The sequence below is a fragment of the Labeo rohita genome, unplaced genomic scaffold (genome assembly GCF_022985175.1).
Source record: "Labeo rohita strain BAU-BD-2019 unplaced genomic scaffold, IGBB_LRoh.1.0 scaffold_1361, whole genome shotgun sequence".
NCBI lineage: Eukaryota > Metazoa > Chordata > Actinopteri > Cypriniformes > Cyprinidae > Labeo > Labeo rohita.
The window spans coordinates 1-21,091 of NW_026127518.1; the positions used below are offsets into that span (position 1 = coordinate 1).

At 36.2% G+C, this 21,091-nt stretch overlaps 1 protein-coding gene across 1 annotated transcript; it reads right to left on the reverse strand.

The window, feature by feature from the left end:
* Positions 1-523: 523 nt before the first annotated feature.
* Positions 524-20,649, reverse strand: LOC127158152 (uncharacterized; the record flags this gene model as incomplete). Its single annotated transcript, XM_051101305.1, has 5 exons — positions 20,194-20,649; positions 11,875-12,510; positions 11,515-11,595; positions 787-843; positions 524-610 (listed from the first exon to the last, which is right to left on the reverse strand). Coding segments are annotated over exons 1-5 (922 nt in total), but the record flags the coding sequence as incomplete, so codon positions are not given.
* Positions 20,650-21,091: the final 442 nt, after the last annotated feature.

Here is a 21,091-nt window from a genome sequence, read left to right on the forward strand (position 1 = left end):
TTTGGAGGAGCTTTATTTATTTTATTGATTTTATTTATTTTGATTTGCCATGTTGCAAAATAATGGCCATGGGTGTAAAAAAATTGTAATCAATGTTTTAACAGTTTCTAATTTGATTTGTTACATGTTTACAGAGATTTATATAAACTAAAAACCCTTTAATTATATGTCAACAGTTCTGTGTGTGCTTCTTTTTAGTATTTTGAACTCAAATATGTATCAGGCTATGAGTTATTCAAAAGGAGTTTATTTCTTGAATAAAATATTTTATTTATAAGTGGTAATTAATTAAAAACAATAAGTATTGAAAACATAAAAACTTTACATATGCTAAACTAAAGTTTTAAGTACACTGTACTTAAAATTTAAAAAAAAAAGGAAAGAAAAATATTTAAGTTTAGTGTAATTGTAATTTTTAAGTATGTTTACTTAAAAAATCTTAGGTAATCAGTTTCCACAAAAGTTTTGAGTACTCTGAACTTATCGGGTTTTACAGTGTATGATAAAATTCTAAAAAACTCACCAACTCTTTTCTTCCGAATCAGCCAAAGAATCAGAGCAGGAAGGAGAACAGCGAATAAAGCGCCGACAACAATCACAATCACAAACACTGAGAGGATACACAGGCAGACATTCAACATTACTGTGTTTAACAATATGTAGAAAAGAATCAAACTACAAATAAAGTGGTAAATTTAAGAGCATAATTATCCTTATTTAACATGAAAAAGACAAAAAAAAAGGATTCAGAAGATTCAGTACATTTGATTAGTGTGAATTACAGACCTTGATTCAGAGATATTGGTGCGGTGTTTGGATTCAGTGCTGTAGTTGATGTTACAACTAAAACAAAAGAGAAATAGGAAAATCATACTTCAGTGCATGAACACAACATTAAGCAATTTCTTTTACAAACTGCTGTAGTCCAGAATAATATCAGTGAAAGCTGTTCAAACCAATATGAAATGACTTGTATGTTTAATAAATGCTCACTATATGTGATGCGATCTAGGAAAACCCGTCGGATGTTGCGCTGGGACGTTTTCAGGAAATTCAAAAAATAGTTCGAATGTCATTTTTTAGGTCAAAATTTGGTTTTCATTAAATTATTATTCTGTAATATCTTGGCTATCATCTCGGTAAAATCCACTTGTTTAGTGCAGAAAAATTGTGATTTATTGCAGTAAGCAGAAATGACCGTCTTTCTCTCATGTTAAGAACGCGCTGCTGAGGTGCTTTCTCTTAACACCACAAAAACAGTTAACCTATCAAAATAAACCACCTAACATATTTAGTAAAGGCATTCTCCGCCAGTCCTGTGTAAACTCGGCACGAAAAGTTTTTATTTATTTATTTATTTATTTAATACGCCATCTAAAGTACTGCAGCTGCTCACTTAACTTGTCTCAACCTGCCAGGGGCGGATCTAGAAAATAATTTTTAGGGTGGCAAAGGGGTGGCATAGGGTCTATGAGGGGTGGCAACACCAAAGCAAGCCCCCATGCATAGTTTTAGGGGATTTATAGAGATACACAGCTGTGTTCACAAATATTGCATTACCGTTAGGTGATCATCTATACTGTTTAAAATGAAAAATAAATAATTTTTCAATATCCATCAAAAACCAAGTCAATACACAACATGAAAAGCTTCAACAGGTTATAATGTCCTAACTAATTCCTAATTCCGTTTGACTTTCCTAACATTTGAAAGAAATACAATAATATCAAAGCACTGAAACTGGATCAGTTTTGAAAACAATGTTTGATTTTCTATTATTAACAGTGGTGGAAATGTCTGTAATCACACAGAACACTATCAACCATGTACTCTAGCAACACCCCAGCAACTGCATAGCAAGAGCCTTGCAACCACCCAGAATATCCTAGCAACCATTTAGCAAACCTAGAACATCTGACCAAACTAGTTATATTTTTAAACAAGACTTCAAGACAAGCCAGTATACATTTGTCTTTCAAACTTTTTTAATCTAGTTATCACAGTTATTCTTAAATGCTTACACACAATTCAAATACACAGTTGACTTTTCTGCCAGTGAACACTCGTGAGATCAATAACACTATAACAAAAAACAGATAAAGATGTATAAATCAGCAATTAACTTCTGGGAAAAAAATGATTTTCATTTTTCTACTGTAAAGTAAGCTTGCAGTAGATAAAAAGCACTAGAAGTTTAAATAACAAAGAATTGTATATGAGCTTGGTATGCCACAATACAGTCCAGAAAAAAAATAAATAAATAAAAAAAAATATATATATATATATATATTATTATTATAATAATAATAATAATAATGCACATCTTTCTGCACATTTGGCCAAATTTCATTACAGTATAGTAGTTTCTTGGTCTCCTGACACAATATCTCTAGGCAGTCATTTCTCAGTTCTGCAAAAATGCAGTACACTGTAAAAAAAAAAAAGGTTACAGATCAAAATTTGACAGTCACACGCTTGAAGCTGTACAACGTGCTACAGTTTAGAGAAGTGAAATTTCCATAATCTGATGTACTGGTACTGTATATGTAAATGTACTGTATGTGTAACTTATTTTAGTTTTCCCTAACCATTCATTCAGTTCTCAAAACAAAGACAAATTTCTCAGAATGTTTAACAATGAGTTAAACTATGTTAAACATTAGCAAAACTGATGACACACCAATCAGAATCTCTGTATCCTGACAACAGAGAGAGGAGAGAGCTGAACGAATCAACACGGGAATTTATACTTGTTAACAATCGAGAAAACTGCAATACGACTAGATTCTTACCTAACTCTGCTATCAGTTTCTGTGATCAGCATCTTCTTATTGATTTCACGTTACTGTTTCATCAGATTTGGCAAAAAGGCCTATATCCATGATGAAAGTGGAGCGAGTGGTCGGAGAATGTAAATAACATCAAAATAAATTCACAAGAGCAAGTATATTGTTTGCACATGTTTATTTACATTAAAGGCAAAATAACTAAAATAATAAGAGCACAAGTATAGATCTGGAACTTCTTTAAGTCTTTCTAATATGTAGTAATTGCAATGTCTTCTGGTCCATATCCTTTCCTTATGTCGCGATTTTAGCTCAAAGGGAAATGTGTATAAATAATTACAATTAATTATGATTAATTACAATTATTTATATCAGCTGCCAGTAGTAACTGTAGCAGAATTAATTTCCCATCCACTAATCTGTTCGCTCAGCGAACATTCAGCATCATTTTTATATCAACTCTAAGAAATGATATTTTCTTGGCCACAGTAAATAACTTTCTTAAAGTACTGTTGCATTAGAGCATGTAGCTCGAATCAGAATCGTAAAGGGACATTAATTTGCAAAGCAGAATCAGAATCAACACTCATGTAATTTGTGCACAAGAGTTTTATTAACGAAGGACCAACACATAACTAATCTAAACAAACAAACATGAAATCACTCATACATGGGGGAATGGTCAGTGAGAAGCAGTTAGAGAGAGACAAGGAAATGAAGCTATGAAAAAATCAGTTAGCCACCTGAGTGAAACCATCAGTGCTGTCTACAGCTTATACTAAACCTCTGTTTTGTTTAGTTAAATGTACGATACTTGCATTGCCTTGGTCGTTGAACAAGTGTCCGAATGCAGTCTCGGGTGAAAGTCATGATGGTTTGGAGCAGTGGTGGTTTTGGAATCATGATCACGTTCTTCCGGGTCCGAAGAGTGATGAATTCCAAAGATGTTCTGACTCAATGGTGACTGGGAGTTTCTTCCCATGTGAAAAGTAAAGAAGAACCAAGAGCTGAGAGGGACCCAGCTGAAGTCCTGTGATCTTTGGGGAATGGAAAGACAAGGCCGCAAGGCCTGGCGCACGCTTAGGGAAGTCCTGAAGAGTTCTAGCTCATCTTCTTAGGTTCTAAAAGAACATCCGGCTGACTGAGGTGAGTCATGAAGATGAATTCCAGGGTTGAGTGAAAATGTCTGGCTCTTTGTGGTTGAGAGCCACAACTCTGTATGTTGGGCCTGTCGGGCCCGCCAGGCATGCCTTGTGCCGGCTCAGGCTCCCCGTGGGTTCCTCTACACGGGCAGCAATCGGAAGACGAGAGCGAAGTGAGAAGGAGAGAGGGAGGCGATCAATCGTTTGATGCCTTTGAGGTCTCTGGGGGCTGCGCCTCCAGGAGGTCCACGAACCAATGGTAACTTTCACCTTTGGAGGGAAAGTTTACGACTCTTTGTCTGTGAGCATGGTATTTTGCATATGTAATTCGATTGGGTGCTGATGCAAAAACTACTAAGGTTTCTTAAAACACTAATATGTTGCATAGGTATGAACATCTAATTTACACCATCTTTTAGATCATCAAAATACGAATTCAAAGAGACCAAACATGGCATAGGTGGGTTATACAACTAGCCATCTATCATAACGCATGCATAAAACAGTAGAAAGACAAATACAAATACAACAGACAAAATTAAAATACAATGCAGTAATACTGTACACAATGACCTGGGCTATGTGTGATAGGAAGGTCAAAGTAAGGTTTGTCTGTGAATGAATAGGAAAGGAGTCTATTTCTGTAGGCATTGTGCCTTTCCTATGGGCAAATGTAGCATGGGCAGATGTGCATTCCTCTGGGCAATAAAACCTCTTATCAGATAGTCGTCCTGGCAGCTGAGCCTTTTTGGGGTGTTAGTTGCTTTGGGGGGTTGTCTCCAGAGCTCCAGCATATAGCTGGATACTATACTATATATATACTATATATATTTATATATTTTGCGATTGTATTGCGGAGTGACACTTTCATAAACTTTACTATACTCTGCTAATTGGGCTATATAATAGTAAATATTACAGTATCATAGCACGACAACAGTGATCAGCAATAATGATAAGCCTAACACTCACAATAAAAATAATGTCATATAGATCGTAACACAGTCTTGGAGATAAGAAGTGGATTATCCTTCACCTGAAATGTTCGTCTTTTCATCCTGAAATGCGAGGCAAATGTTGGATCACAATAATTAGGAACCACAGTTTCCACAAATCCCTTCACTCGACTGGGATGTTCTCTTTTATTCTGGATGGCAAGGGCAGTGACTATAACATTGAGCAAATTTTGCAGTATTAACCACCTATTTATACAGATTTCATCAGGCTCCAAAAAATCTTCAAAAAGAACACAAAGAATGACCTTCTCAGCTGCCATATGTGCAACTCTTGCATCATCAGAACAGGGTGTTCAACGCACTACTGTTTCGGTTTAAAGAAAGTTTTGCATCGTTTTGTCGGGGCTGAACGCAGCCCAGGTTTTGTAGTCCTGGGTCACATATTTACATCAACTTTTATGTTGACTTCCAGTTGGTGTTGGGAAGTTCATGATTAAGGTCCACAAAATGAATGACTGTTTGATAAGCTAGACATCGTAAGACTGTGTGGTCACAATTATGAAAATGGGCTATTGATATAAACTTTTATATGAACAATATTATATCACATGTTACAAATGCACATTTGAGCGTCTTCTTTTCCTTTTAATGGCATTTGGCAAACCCACTTAAAGTTCCAAACTGGACAGGCTTAGGAAAGCTGATACTGATCGGTTAAATAAATAATCATATCAGGGCATCAGGCATCACTAGTTATGATTATTTTGAGAATTACATCAAACAATAAAACGTCTCAGGTAGGGATGCACGATATTATCGGACTGATATCGGAATCGGCCGATAATGACTTCAAATGTAAATATCGGCATCGGCCCGATATGAAAAATTATGCCGATATGTCTTGCTGATAAGATGAATATGTTCATGTACTCACATGTGCTAAGGGTGTGCTAGGGATTAGATCATGTCAGCAGTGTGGCTCATTCTTGAAGCAAAGTTGTGACTGAATGAGGAGTAGATTCACTGTTTTGGGTCGCTGCATTTAAACTGAGAATGCACATACAGAATGATGCGTAGCAATAGCGTGTGCAGTGGCAGCAGTGGCTATAGGAGAAAGCGCGCCGTTGTTCCATTTAGGATCATTTACTGTTGCCTGTTTCATATCCAGTCACTAAATCGCTAAATGCACATTTAAATGGTTTTATGGGGCTCTTTGCTGTATTTTGAAACCCAGTGGCTATGTTTGCACATGACATGATCTGCATTTAAAATAAAAAGTACTTACTGCGCGCGGTCAGTGAATTCTCTTTACTGCAAAACACACTGTTGCTCATATGAAACATTTTCCCTGAATATTATGACACAAGTGAGGTACAAAGCATTCTTTATAAGATAAATAATTGGTTAGTAGGCAAATGTTAGTAGCGACCATGCTTTTGGATTCATGGCGTTCGAGCCCATACATTTAAAGCCATAAGCGGTCATGTGTCCTGTTTTCCCGGTTGGTCAGGAATTGCCACAAACTTAATAATATTTATAGTTTCTTTTCACAAATCATCACCGTCTCACCATTTAATTTCGCAGGTTTATTTTCGTGTCATTTATTTTTAATCCATGTTGTCGTATCTTTTAAGGTGGTAAACTGCGGGTGGGAAATAAAAGATTCCGTGGCAATAAATTAAGAATTCGTTAATACGACTTTTTAATTCGTTCCCTTATTTTACAAATTAATAAATTAATTAACAAGTTGTAGGAAATAATGATGTCCGGTTCGTGTCCCGCAGCCCTGTCAAAGCGCAGTGCACCGTATAAAATAATTAGAAATTATAATTAAACATGACAGTGACTGCATTTCTATTACTTTCTTTCCATGCTGAATGCCTTTGTATTGCAGGGCTCTAGATTGATCAAAACTGTCACATTTTGGATTTTTTTTTTTTTTTTTTTTTTTTTTTTTTTTTTGTGCAAGTTAAAATTTGACGTGGTCGCATTTGTGCGAGTGCCTGATTTGTAGTGCTGAAGCGTCTGCTCCATACAGCGGGAGTTACAGAGTTACAAAGCTGTGGCATATTCAGGATTTCACTGCACGCGAAGAGTAGTTTTCGTTGTGAGCGCTTCGGGTGTAGAGCCTGCATTTGTAGTGTCAGCAGGAGCCAGGTGGTGATAGCAAAAATGACGTGACTATTCTGGAAACGATGGCGGACGGAGGATTTGGTTTTCGAGTAGGGTAAAAGACCGCTTGTTAAACCAGAGAAGGTAAACATGTTGGTGTTCTTGTGCAAAAAAAGTGTACTGTTTTGCCAGTTGGTCACGAATTTTTATTTTCCCAAATCCTCACCGTCTCACCGTATTTTCTTGTCATTCACTTTTAATCCATGTTTTTGTATCTCTTACTGTGATAAATTGCGGGTGGGAAATAAAATATTTTGTGGGAATAAATTAACAATTCTTTAATACTACATATTAATTCGTAGCCTCATTTTACAAATTAATAAATCGTAGGAACGAAATAAGAAGCTGTAGCAATGAATTATGTCCTGTTCATGTCCCGCAAAGCACCCTTACAGTCACCCAGTTTAGTTCTACTTTTCTGTTTTCGTTTTGAAATGTTGTATTCAGATTGCGAATTCGAAAGTGAAAGCATCCGAAGTTAGGCTTAAAACATAGCAAAAGTGAACTTAATTCACAAAATTCAGATATATTATATATATTCATAAATAATGCTAGCCTACTGATGAAAAAGAAGGGATTGAATGTAAACCACTCATTACTATTTATTTAATCCTAACAAATAAGTTATTGTTAAAAACTAACTTTCCAAACAAAATGATATATATTGGTATCGGTATCGGCCAAAATGAGATGTAAAAATATCGGCATATCGGATATTGGCAAAAATCCAATATCGTGGATCTCTAGTCTCAGGTAAGGACTGTAACCCCAGTTTCCCGAAGGGAACGAGACGCTGCGTCGAAACGCTTGGAGAACACATGTGTAATCAGTCCAATAGAGAAGCGAGATGTCATAGGCGGGTGACGTCACGGACCAGGAAGCTATAAAGCATGTGCGCCGGAACCAGCATTCAGCCTAAGGAAGAAGCGAACGCTCGCAGGGATGCAGGAAGTATGGCCCGAGAGGCAGCGTCTCGTTCCCTTCGGGGAACTGGGGTTACAGTCGTAACCTGAGATGTGCCCCTTCAGGAACTCGAGCTGCGTCAAAATGCTAGGGGAAAGATATGCCCACGCCCCCATAGTTCCAAGTCCCTGCCCAGTGTGTGCTAGGCAGAGAGGACCGAAGAGCCAGGAGCGACTCGCAGGTCTAATTCATAGAACCTGACGAAAGTCAGGGGCGTGGACCACCCCGCAGCATTGCAGATGTCCTGAATAGGGACACCGGACATGAAGGCCTTAGAAGCAGAGATGCCTCGGGTAGAATGGGCCTTAACCCCCAAAGGAGAGGGAAGGCCCGAGGACTCATAAGATTGAGTGATCACATCCACAATCCAGTGGCTAAGAGTTTTGCTTGGAAGCAAGAAGACCCTACTTAGGGGTAACATAACAAACAAACAACTGGTCAGTCTTTCTTCACACGGCAGCTCTGTGGACGTACGTGTCCAGCGAAACGTACAGTTAAGCTTCTGCTGATCCGGGATCCCGAGAGGGAGGAGGACAAAAGGCCTGGAGTACAACAGGCCGTGGTGCTACAGAGGGGACCTTCGGAACATACCCAGATCTATGGTAAAGAAAGGCTTTAGCCATACCAGGGGCAAAGTCTAAGTGGGAAGGGGCCACGGAAAGGGCCTAAAGATCTCCTACACTTTTAAGCGACGTTAATGCTAAAAGAAGTACTGTCTTAATGGACAGATGAAAATCTGAGGACTCTTCAATAGGCTCAAAAAAGGGCCTACAAAGAGCCTCTAGCACAACAACTGGAGGCCTTAGCCTCAGCGCACTATGGAGGAAATGTACAACAAGGGGGTCCTTACCCACTGACATGCCACCAAGAGGGGCGTGGTAGGCCGAAACAGCCGCCACGTAAACCCTCAGGGTGAAGTGAGCTAACCCTGCGGAGAACCGATCCTGCAGATACTCTAGCACTGTACCAACTGGGCAGTTAACTGGGTCCTGCTGGTGGTGTCCGCACCATGAAGTGAAAAGTTTCCAATTCAGGGCGTACAGTTTTCTTGTGGAAGGAGCTCTGAATTGGAGGATGTTCTCAACAACCTCGGTTGAGAGACCAGAAGCTACGAGATGGGGCCACACCCATAACTTCCACAACTCCGGGCTAGGGTGGAAGATGGTGCCCCCGTCTGAGAGAGGAGATCCCTCCTGACGGGAATCTCCCAAGGAGAGCCGTCGAGAAGGGAAATCAGGTCCGAGAACCAAGCTCGGGCCAGCCAGTGTGGGGCTACTAGTAGAAGACGGACCCCATCCGGCGCACTCTCAATAAAAATGTGCAATTGGTCTTAAAGGTACAGCAGTCTAATAAACCTGCTGATGTATGTGTCACTTTTGCATCTTTAATAAAAATCAATTAACATTTGATTCATACAGTGAAGACTATGTAATGTTTTAGTTATACACTTGATTATTCAATTTATGTCTATGTTAAATAAATCTGAAAAAAAAAAAAAGTTTGTTTGTGTTTTGCTTATTTGTGATCATTTTTAATAATAATGAAAAAAAAAAAAAAAGAGTTTCTATTTACACACAGTGCAAGTAGCCCACCTTGTTGTGTGATTGGGCCAGTCAACACTAAAAAGACCATTATCAAACAACAGCTCCAGTGGTGTAGGTGATAAGGCATGTGCTGTGGTTTTCTTGTTGCGATCACCTTTAACCAACCTTTTTCTCCCTTTTCAAATCTCAAATCACTTTGGAAAGGCATTTAAGTTTCAATAAAAAAATAATCAAAAAGTTGAAAATAAAGAATTGGGTCAGGTTAGGGTTAGGGAGGGCTTTATTGTCCCAATACAGCTGAATGGTAATTTACACTCAATAGGTTTTATTGCATACTGTTTTATAATGTACTAAAATACTGAGGCTTAGATAATCACCACTATTTGGAATAAGTATTATAAATAGCAGACATCCCTGTTATTTGAACATACAGTAGTATAAACAGAATCTATAGCTATTTGCACTTAGTGTAAATAGCATATTGCTAAGAAAACTGTTACAGTGTGTGGCAGTAGCGAAGCGTACAAAGCAGGAGTAATCAAAATAACAATTTAAACTCAAAAACTTGGAGAATAACCAGAAGAATAAAACCACAAACACATTAACTCAAACTAATACAGGACAAAGGAACTCAAGAGAACACAGGACTTAAGTGATAAGAGACCGACGAGATAATTAACAAGACACAGGTGAACAGAATGACATAATCAGGCAACACAGGAAAAAGCTAGGTCAAGGAAAAATACAATGAACACAACTCAAAACACAATGAACACATGACAAAAATACTGATATTTTCACTTAGTGTAAATAGCTGTTGTAAAAAAATAGCTATATTATTATTGTGAAATAAAATTTATCATCATTCTCTTCAAATAAGATTTTACACTCTAAAAAATGCTGGGCTAAAAAAATAAATAAATAAAAATAATTCAAGTGTATTCAACTGTTCTCTGTAATCTGAGTCGTGATGGGCTGCTGTTCACCGGGGGAACTGTGAATGTCAGGTCGTCGCCTCATGTTTGACTCATAGTTGAAAGATGTTGTGACTGACTCCATAACCTGCCCATAAACAAACAGCAGTGAGATTAGAGAACATACTTTAACAACAAAATAAGTTGCAACAAATATATGTTGCACTGCATACAGTGCATAATATTATTTACAGCACAGTAAAGACTTTATGAATTAAATAAAAAGCTTACAAACCTTTATTTTGCTGAAGAAGTGCACCAATTAGGCAGCACTGAAAACAGTCCCCTCCTGTAGAGGATGCAAACAGCCTGTGCTCTGACCGTGTGCGTTGAGTTGTTTCGTCGCGTGTGTGTGTGTGTGTGTGTGTGTGTTAGTATCTTAGGGATGGGGGGTAGTATCGGCAATTAGTGAGATTGAGTTTTTTTTTTTTTTTTTTTTACCTAACAATGTTATGTTATAAAATGAAAACATGTTATTAAAATGAAACATTTAGTTTTAGTAGAGCTTAGTCAATGTTTTTTTCAGACTAAATGCTCTTTGTATAAAGTGTTACAATCACAAAACCAGCTAATCATACTGACTTCAGTTAAAATATGCAGCTAACAGATCATATGCAGATAAAACACTGTTTATCATTGCATTAACATCAGCACTTCCATGTTCACTGCATTAAACAACAAACACCATCGTCATCATCTACAACCAAACCACGAGCTCCAACCTTCAACGGAAACCACAAAACTTCAACAACACAAACTCCTCAAAAGACCAGAAACAACATTTGAACATTAAACACAAACAGATTTACCTTTACTCAAAAATGCAAAATATAACACTTAATTTTCATCACTTTATTTAATTAAAACAACTCTTTTAGTTTAATTTAAAAGATTATGTGCATTTGTTAAATAACACGGACAAGAGAGGATTCAGTAAAACTGACAACAGTGAAAACTTTTTTTTTTTTTTTTTTTACCTCTTGTAGAAGTTACTGCTGTCGTTGTAGTTGATTTTGTGATGTGGACTGGAATCACTGCTGTCGTTGTTTTATCTTGAGCTGTAAAGGATGAATGTTAGTTCAGATGAATCATACTGTAACCTAACTTGTAAAATACATACAATGTACAACATAAAATGTTATTTTCTGTTTAGAAGCTTCAATTTCTTCATAATTTACAGCAGCCCATTTTGTAAAGTTAAATTCAATTAGAGTTTTTTTTCTGTCAGACTGAAATAAGCTTTTGTTCCTTCATTTGTTCTGCTTTAATGATACTAATAGTCCTTAGTGTTACTGACATTATGAGAACTCAAGATGATTGAGAGATTGTTTTCTTACCTGGTTTCTTGACAGTATATGTGATTTTGACTTGATTTCTGTGAGTAACTTCACATCTCCACTCTCTGTTGTCATCTTCATTCAGGAGTGTTTTATTCAGAGTAATGATACAGTATCCTGAAGCTGATTCCTGATATCTGGAGTCTGATATTGTCAGTTTAACACCAGCCTGATTCACCCAGAACAGCTGAATTGCCTCAGAATGGATCCAATCATCACAAGAGACTCCAGTATATGAATACAACTGACAGTAGAGAGTCACAGAGCTGCCTGCACTGATCTCTGACCACATAATTGTAAAATTACCATGAAGAACATGCAGATAAACATGTGCATCAGTTGCTTGTTTTTGATGTAGTCCATTTACACCTGTCCATTGTTGGCAGGTGTAAGATCCAGAATCTTCTTTTATGACGTTCTTGATGTTCAGAGAGCAGTCAGACCCCAGACTCAGTCTCTCATGTCTCTCTGTGTCTTTCCTTTTTTTTCCTAAAACAATCAGTTCAACTGCTGATGAATGACTGTTATTATAGTTCCATGTAGTTGATTTGCAGTCATGAAGATCATTATTACAGGGCAGACGGACATTTTCAAAAGAACTGATGAACACATGATCATCATCCACTCCACTGGTACCTGAAACACAAGTATGTTTGATATCTGAATTAATGAAAACAAAAAAAACATACCAGCATTAAAATGACAAGATTCAAAATAGAATAAAGCATTTTTCTTTATCAGAGAGCTTTTGAAATCACAAACAAACTCTTAATATGAACATAATTCAGCATCAGATGTTTGAGTGTGAAACTCTAGTTTTATCCAGGAATAATCCAGTATGTAACACAAGAATAAACTGATCATGTTGAAATGAACTCTTTCCCAGACTAAACCCACTGAATGTCTGTAGATAAAACAGAGATTTGTTTACCTGTGAGAAGTGAAGAGAGAATGATCAGTCCCAGCAGACACAAATGACACTTATCAGCCATTTTCTCTTTCTGTCAGTCTTCCTCTTCATTATATGCTCACAACTCTTTCTTTAAATACTATCAGCTCTTCCTGTGTTTGTTCACTTCCTCTGATCTGATTGGCTGAGTGTTTATTTGACTGACACTATATCACTGCATGATGGACGAGTGTTGAATCAGCATCATATTCTGACTGATCTTCACACTGTTACTGCTGATATTTGCTCTGAATCTCACCTGAACCACGACACATGATTGCTGTTTTCAAAGATGCATTTGCACAAAAAATAAATTAAATCATAATGAATATAATTAGTTTGTTGTATTTCTGCAAATGATTATGATAATAATGATTATGAAATCATTATTTAGTCAAACAAACTCTGTCTTTATGAAGTTTTACAGTGATCTTTGCATCTATTTCAGAGTCAAGGCTTTCTTATAATGCTGAAATGGTTAATTTGTCATTCTACACTTTTGTAACTAAAATATCATATTAATTATAGCAGTTGTCGTGTTTCAGAGCAGTGATCTCACTGTTGAGTTTAACCGCAGTAGAGCAGAGATCATCTCTGAACCCAGATCAAACTGATAATGTGAAAAGACACTTTATCTTTTCTTTTCAGATGGGCTGCTGACAGTTGTATTACTTCAAAGAGACATAAATTAAACCTAGCTTTAACTAAATTAACCAATGTAGTTACTAACATTAATATGAATTGTATTAAATTTGAATTAAATCCCATAGGACCCTTAAAGAAACATTAAGAGTCATCTTTTAGTAGGTAGCAGTTTCTAGTATGTTTTAACTATAGGGCTGTGGATTTAATGCATTAATTTAATAAATTAGTTATGAAAATGATTAACACATTTAACCTGTATAGGTCATCCTATATGTTCATACAGTTGATTGGTGATGAACATGATGCAGGAGAAAAACTCACTGTGTGATGGAGCCTATAGAATGCAGTTATATGACACTAAAAAGAGGCTAAAATATAAGTGCAAATATGATACTTATTTTCAGTAAACAACTTCAGCTATTCGTAAATAACTGTTCAGTAAATAAGAGCTTAATGTTGTGTTATTTTAGACACAATGTTTTTTGCTCAAATTTGCCAATGAAAATGTTACCTATTAAGCCACAGCAGAACTGGGTAACACTTTAGAATACAGTTCTGTCATTAATGAATAACTACACAGGAACAAATGACTAATGTGCTATTAACATTCTAGTAACTAGTAACCTACTATTAACTAACAAGAAATTCTGATTAACGAATCAGTAAGTCATAGTGCTCAGTTGATGATGGTAGTTCACTATTGGCTATATAGGCTATATAATATAAATATTTTTTTCACATCTCCTAGAGAACTACTAAGAACTATTATATACATGTTCATAATTAATGTAAATAGTGCAAAATGTATAATTAATTCTAAAGTGAAGATCATGGTAACCCACCATTATGACTCAGGTAATACCAAATACTTCAGAAGGAATTACTAATTATTTGGATCCGTATTCTAAAGTGAAGATCGTGATAACTCCTCAGTAATGACTGAAATCATTAAAAAGCTTTGTAAGGTTCTGGATAGTCATACTTCCAATGGGTTTGGTAACACTTGAGTTGTTACTAGTGGGTTACCATGATCTTCACTTTAGAATGCGGATCCAAATACTTAGTAATTCCTTCTGCAGTATGCAGTAACACTTGAGTCATTACTATCCAAAACCTTACATATACCTCAATAGCTTACCATGATTTCAGTCATTACTAGAGAGTTATTATGATCTTCACTTTAGAATACGGATCCAAAAAAATAGTAATTCCTTTTGAAGTATTTGGTATTACCTGAGTCATTACTAGTAAGTTAACATGATCTTTACTATACATTTTGCATCATTCACATTAATTATGAACATGTATATAGTAGTTCTTAGTAGTTCTCTGGGAGATATGAAAAAATAGTAGTTACTGATTAGCTAATAGTGAACTACCATGATCAACTGAGCACTATTACTTACTGATCTGTTAATCAGAATTTCTTGTTAGTCAATAGTAGTTACTAGAATGTTAATAGTGCATTAATCATTTGTTCCTGTGTAGTTATTCACTGATGACAGAACTGCATTCTAAAGTGTTACCCAGAACTGTTGTGCATCTCTGAACACACAGTGATTCGTCTCTGAGTGAATCTGCATTTTTAACCAATCGGGTGAAACAATGATTAATTACGAGCCCATTTACTTGATTCTGGAATGAATCAGATGTTTGAACGAATCAAATGACTCAGTGGGCTCAATTATGCGCCCAGTGCAATGCAGCAGCAGGTGCGACACAAGTGTTTATTGCTAGTTTATTGCCTGACACAGTTATCATTTTCACATCCTGTGACACGTTAAATAAATAGCAAATGCATTTGCACTCATCTGTGCACCCGTGGGCGTGCTGGTCTGAAAACAAGGTTGCTATTTTGAGGCAACTGAAATAAACTGCACCATTTACCAATTGAAACCTGGTCTAAAGTAAATTGTGCAATACATACAGCAGCACACAAACATGCCAAATATTAAAAATGAAAGGATTATTCATAAAAACACCCATTAGAAGGTTAGTTAGTTAATGCAACTAATTCACATTGTCAGTCAGAGTGTGAACAGAAGCACCTGATGTCACAGTGGGCGGAGTCACTGCAGTTTCACTCACTGAGTGACAGAAATACTGAGTGACAGCATTAGAGTTCAGCTTGAATGCTGTGAAATCACTAGAAATATGTTTAAAAAAGCTACAGAAAAGCAAATGGATCTCTGCAGTTTACAGAAACTGATTCCTAAACATAAAAGCATGTAAATGACCAAAAAAAAAAAAAGTCAATACATCATTTGTCTTAAAATACATCATCAGAATAATGACTCCACTTCGTGTCGTGCCCACATCACCACCCCCGGTGTGCATTATCTAATAATACAGCAGCCCATCATCAATTATTCCTTAAGCAGTGTTTCAGAGCTGTGATCTCACTGCTGAGGTTTGGAAACATGTGAGACTCAGTTTAACTGCAGTAGAGCAGAGATCATCTCTGAAATCAGATTAGACTGACAGGTGTGAAATGACATTCCCTCTTTTTTTTTTTTTTTTTTAAATGAGATTCTGTGTGCCATTAAACTCTCTTCAGTTAACAGTGGCCTAAATTCCTTAAGTCTTTTTACATAATTTTAATCCGGGTTTAATTATGAAAGTGAAGGTCACATCCCAGGTAACCAAAATGGTTTGGCCCGATAATGGCCCAGATCTGGCAGGCCAGAAGAAGTAACTCGGCCTGGTTGCGGTTACCAGACTCAGGATGGATGCGGGATGAATGACGCCCCAGAGTTGCCTCAAATACACTGGCCCGAGTCTGGCTGCCAAAACTGCCGGCATTGGTTCACAATCACGCCAGCACCAATACTACACTTAGACAGTACTGGTCCAAGACTGGGTACTGAAACAGAGCCGACACTGCGGCCTTGGGCCACAATCACACCAACAAAAACTGTACACTTATTTGGTATTGGTCTCCTCTTTAACAGAATTTAAAAAATGAAAAAAAAAAAAAAAAAAAAAAAAACATTTTTTGTGTGCTCAGTACAAAATCTAAAATATTTGTATTAAACCAGTATTATTTTATAAAAACAGAGCTTTGAATAATTTGTTTTTTTTTTTTTTCCCAAAAAATGACATGAACTTTTTTTTTTTTTTTTTTGGTTACTTGGGATGTGACCTTCACTTTCATAATTAAACCCAGATTAAAATTATGTAAAAAGACTAAAGTAATTTAGGCCACTGTTAACTGAAGAGAGTTTAATGACACACTGAAGCTCGCTTAAAGAAAAAAAAAAAAAAAAAAAAAAAAAAACAGGAAATGTTATTTCACACCCGTCAGTCTAATCTGATTTCAGAGATGATCTCTGCTCTACTGCAGTTAAACTGAGTCTCACATGTTTCCAAACCTCAACAGTGAGATCACTGTAGTAAAACCATAGTAATTACAAAATTAACCATGGTTTTAACACAGTAACCATGGATATACCATGGTTGATTTTTACAAAATTAACCATGGTTTTACCACAGTAACCATGGTTAATTTTGTAAATACTATGGTTTTACTACAAAAACCATATTTAAACCATGGTTAATTTCATGGCTACTATGGTTTTAATTCAAAAACCATAGTTAAACTATGGTTCTTGTAGTAAAGCCATGGTTAATTTTCGTAAGGGTCATAGGGCATTAAAAATAAAAATGCAAAAAGGAACCTTTGTTAAGACTTTAAAAGGGCATTAAGATATATTTAATACATTTTAAGTTACAGGCATGCAAACTTTGAAGAAAACCTGAAAAGTGCTGTTTCCCCCTTTTTGAATGGGCACATAATGCAACAAAGATTGATAAAGTCAACAGATTTTACTCTTAGAACTATTAATTAAATAAGAAAATAAAATAAAAATAAGATAATGATCCTGCCATCTTTCTGAAGTTATTTTTATCCTTCTGTAACTTGACTCTGAATCTAAGGTGAAAATTGCCATTTTGATCTCCCTCTACAAAACAGTGGATTACTCAGTAAATATCCATCAATGACATTTAATATTTTGGCTTTCATCACTATACATGTCTATATTTGCAAAATCAAAAATTTGAGCCGGGGACCCTGGTTGAGTTGACACAGAATCACCCTCCTCTAGTAAGCATACCCTAAAAGAGGGACAGACTGACAAAACTAGAATAAAAAGGGGAACAGAAAATGACACATATGGTTAGTTAGACAATCTCAGACTGATAAATGAATGAAAATGTTGAAGATTAGCAGACAGGCTGCCAACTCATTATGACTCTCATAATTCTCAAGAGTATATCTAATGCTATGTCAACCAACTCACAATTTTAGCTTCATTATAAATAAACATTAATTTGATATTATATGTGTGAAACAGTATTTTAAGTGATATTATATATTTGATTAGGAAATATTTACTTATCATGGTAGCAAGTTGTTTTTCTGCTCTTCTGCAAAATGCCAATTATTTTAAATATAATTTACATTATTACAATACATTTTTCCCAGCCTGGCACAAATGACTTGATTAGTTCTGGTTCCGCCTCCCAAAAAACAAAATGTGTTGTGATTGGTTAGCTGGCCCACTGCGTTGCGATTGGCGAACAACTTAGACATTGTTTCAGTACTACAAGTTCTGCGTACAACTGTTAGCGCAAGTTTTGTAGCTTTGTAGATCTTTTTTATGCCCAAAGATACACACCACACACTGACTAAAGTTCAAAAAGTGAAAAACAATAATAGGACCCCTTTAAAGTCCATTATAACCCAGGGGTGCCTGAACTCGGTCCTGCAGAGTTTAGGTCCAACTTGACTCAACACACCTCCTGGGAAGTGTCTAGCATGCCTGGTAAGAGCTTACTAGTAAGAGATTAGCTGGTTCAGGTGTGTCTAATTGGGATTAGAGCTAAACTCTGCATAAGCTTGTTTCATTATATGAATTAAATCATTCATTTCCAAATTTAGTTAGTTAAAAAACAGAGAATGTGAGTGGAAGAAAATAGAAAATAATAATAATAATAATAATAATAATAATAATAATAATAATAATAAATACACTAATAAATAACATTGACAGGGAAAATATACTACATTTGGCTCACTGCTATATACAATTTACCACATTGTAAAAGGAGACCCACCCCAGCACTCAGCCTAAACTGGCCCGGGTCTGTACTGCCATAAAATCAGACCAGTGGTAATCGGACTGAATGTGGTTAAATGTGCCATGTCTCGGTGTAAATCGGGCCAAATACACACATTCAAAATCTTGCCAAAACTGGCAACCATTACTGGGCCACAGCTGGCTCACTTTTGGTAAGCTGCTGCTAGAACACAACTGAGCGAGCTGACTTTTAGCTACAATTGGCCCGATTGTGCTGGCTACCTGGGATGACATGTCACTGTGTGTGTTGTCCCACACTCAGCATTTGTGCTCTGCATTTATCCCATCCAAGTGCACACACACACACACACACACACACACACTGCAGTTGGGGGTTTGGTGTCTTGCTCAAAGGTTTCACCTCAGTTGTGGTATTGAGGGTCACAAGTCCAACTGTCTAACCATTAGGCCATGACTGCCCCTAAAAAACAACAACTTACAACAAAATTAACTTGAATGCAATTTAAATTAAATTTCTATCAAACTGAATAAATCTACAGTATGTGAACACATTAGTGCAGAGTGGGGCTAGTTGTCACACAGTCTAAAATTTTCCACACAGGTTAGCATGATGAAATTTAGGGCCAGTTTTACTAAGCAGGGCAAATTTGCATTAGAGCACAATTCTATTAAAAGCACAGATGGAAGAGGAAAACTGTGTGTTATTTACTGACAATGAAGAACACAAACACAGACAGATTTACGTTTCCATAATGACCAGCACAATCTACCAAGAGCAGCACCAATTACCACCTGCTTTAAGACATGCTTTTTTGGGGCATTAAATAAAGGTGCAAAATCCAGTAAATTGATGAGCGCAAACATTAGTAAATTGCATTGCATGATTCATTTTAATACTCTCCTCCCATAAATGTTGCATCTGAAAGGAAAATCATACAAATGCATATTCAGTAAGGACAGGTGCAAAAATAACTCTGTCACGCCTTTTCAATGCTAATTCATAACTGCGCATCTTTAGTAAAACCTGACAGTATTGTTTTAACACCAAAAGACAGTTTGCACTTGTATAAGTTGTTAGTAAATCAGCCCTTTAAACTGTAATAGGAACATTCCCCCTATAATTGTTTCAGTAATCAGGACAAGCAGCAAAAATCAGCATCGGTGAGTGATTCCAGGTAGATGAACTACTCATAAGATTTATGTTGCACAAAAAATGACAATTAAAATGTATATGAAAGTTAATAAGTCAGACTTTCCCCACAATAGTTCTCTGGAATTGAGATCTGACGCCACCTGCTGGACACTTGACAAACATCAAGACAGCAGGACTGTGCATTTGTTTCAGCATTAGTCATTTATAATGACATTCAGAAGAACTGAAATAATTACAAGCCACATTAAGTGTTCATGCTAAGTCAAACATGCTAAGTTTCTTACCTGGACTGTATCTGGATACAGACTGATCACAGTGAACTCATGAAGATGCTTCTGAGAAAACAAATATGCTGCAAATTGTCTCAATTTGTATTGATGCATTGATTTATATCAATAAATAAAACATGAATTAACTCTTTCCCAGACTAATCCCAATAAATGCGGATGAGAAAACAGAGATTTGTTTACCTGTGAGAAGTGAAGAGAGAATGATCAGTCCCAGCAGACACAAATGACACTTATCAGCCATTTTCTCTTTCTGTCAGTCTTCCTCTTCATTATATGCTCACAACTCTTTCTTTAAATACTATCAGCTCTTCCTGTGTTCATCTGATGACTTTCTCTTACTCTGATTTTACAGTGACTGGTCTTCATTTCCAAGTAGACAAGAATCCAAACACACAGACAAAAAATCCACCAGTCCTTCACCAATACAAATAACCTGGATAGCGTGGTAAAACAGCCTAGAGTAATGGTCAAAAAACTGTGTGCACCTTCCCTCCAGCAACACCTGTTACCTGAGGGAAAGTTCCCACCTATATTCTGTCAACAATTACCCTAGAGTGACCCCTACTGGACACACACATACATGACAATGTAAAGTGAGGACAAAAATGGCTCTTACAGTGTCAAAAGATAAAATGTGACCATAAATGCAATATGAAAATATTAAATTATACTAAATTATATGATTTATTTTTGTTTGTTTGTTAGCTTTTCTTGTTAGTTATTAACCCATTATCATGTATAAATATCATTCTTTACACATTTAGACTGTGAAATAGACTCAAATAAGGATTCAGCACATATTTGAAGACCAAAAAAGATTGTGTAAATTGTGAATTTATATTTCTACATATGTTATTTTACAAAAAAAAAAAAAAAAAAAAAAAAAAAACACTGTTACAGCATGATGTATGTGGATTCATGTATTTTCATAAGTAATTATTTGTCTATGAATTCAAATGATCAGTGAATGAATAAAAAATATCAAAATACATCTGTAAATATGTTGTAATATGATATGACATCACATCATCAGTTAAAATGAACTACAAATAAAACATTTAAAAAGCCTTATGTAAAA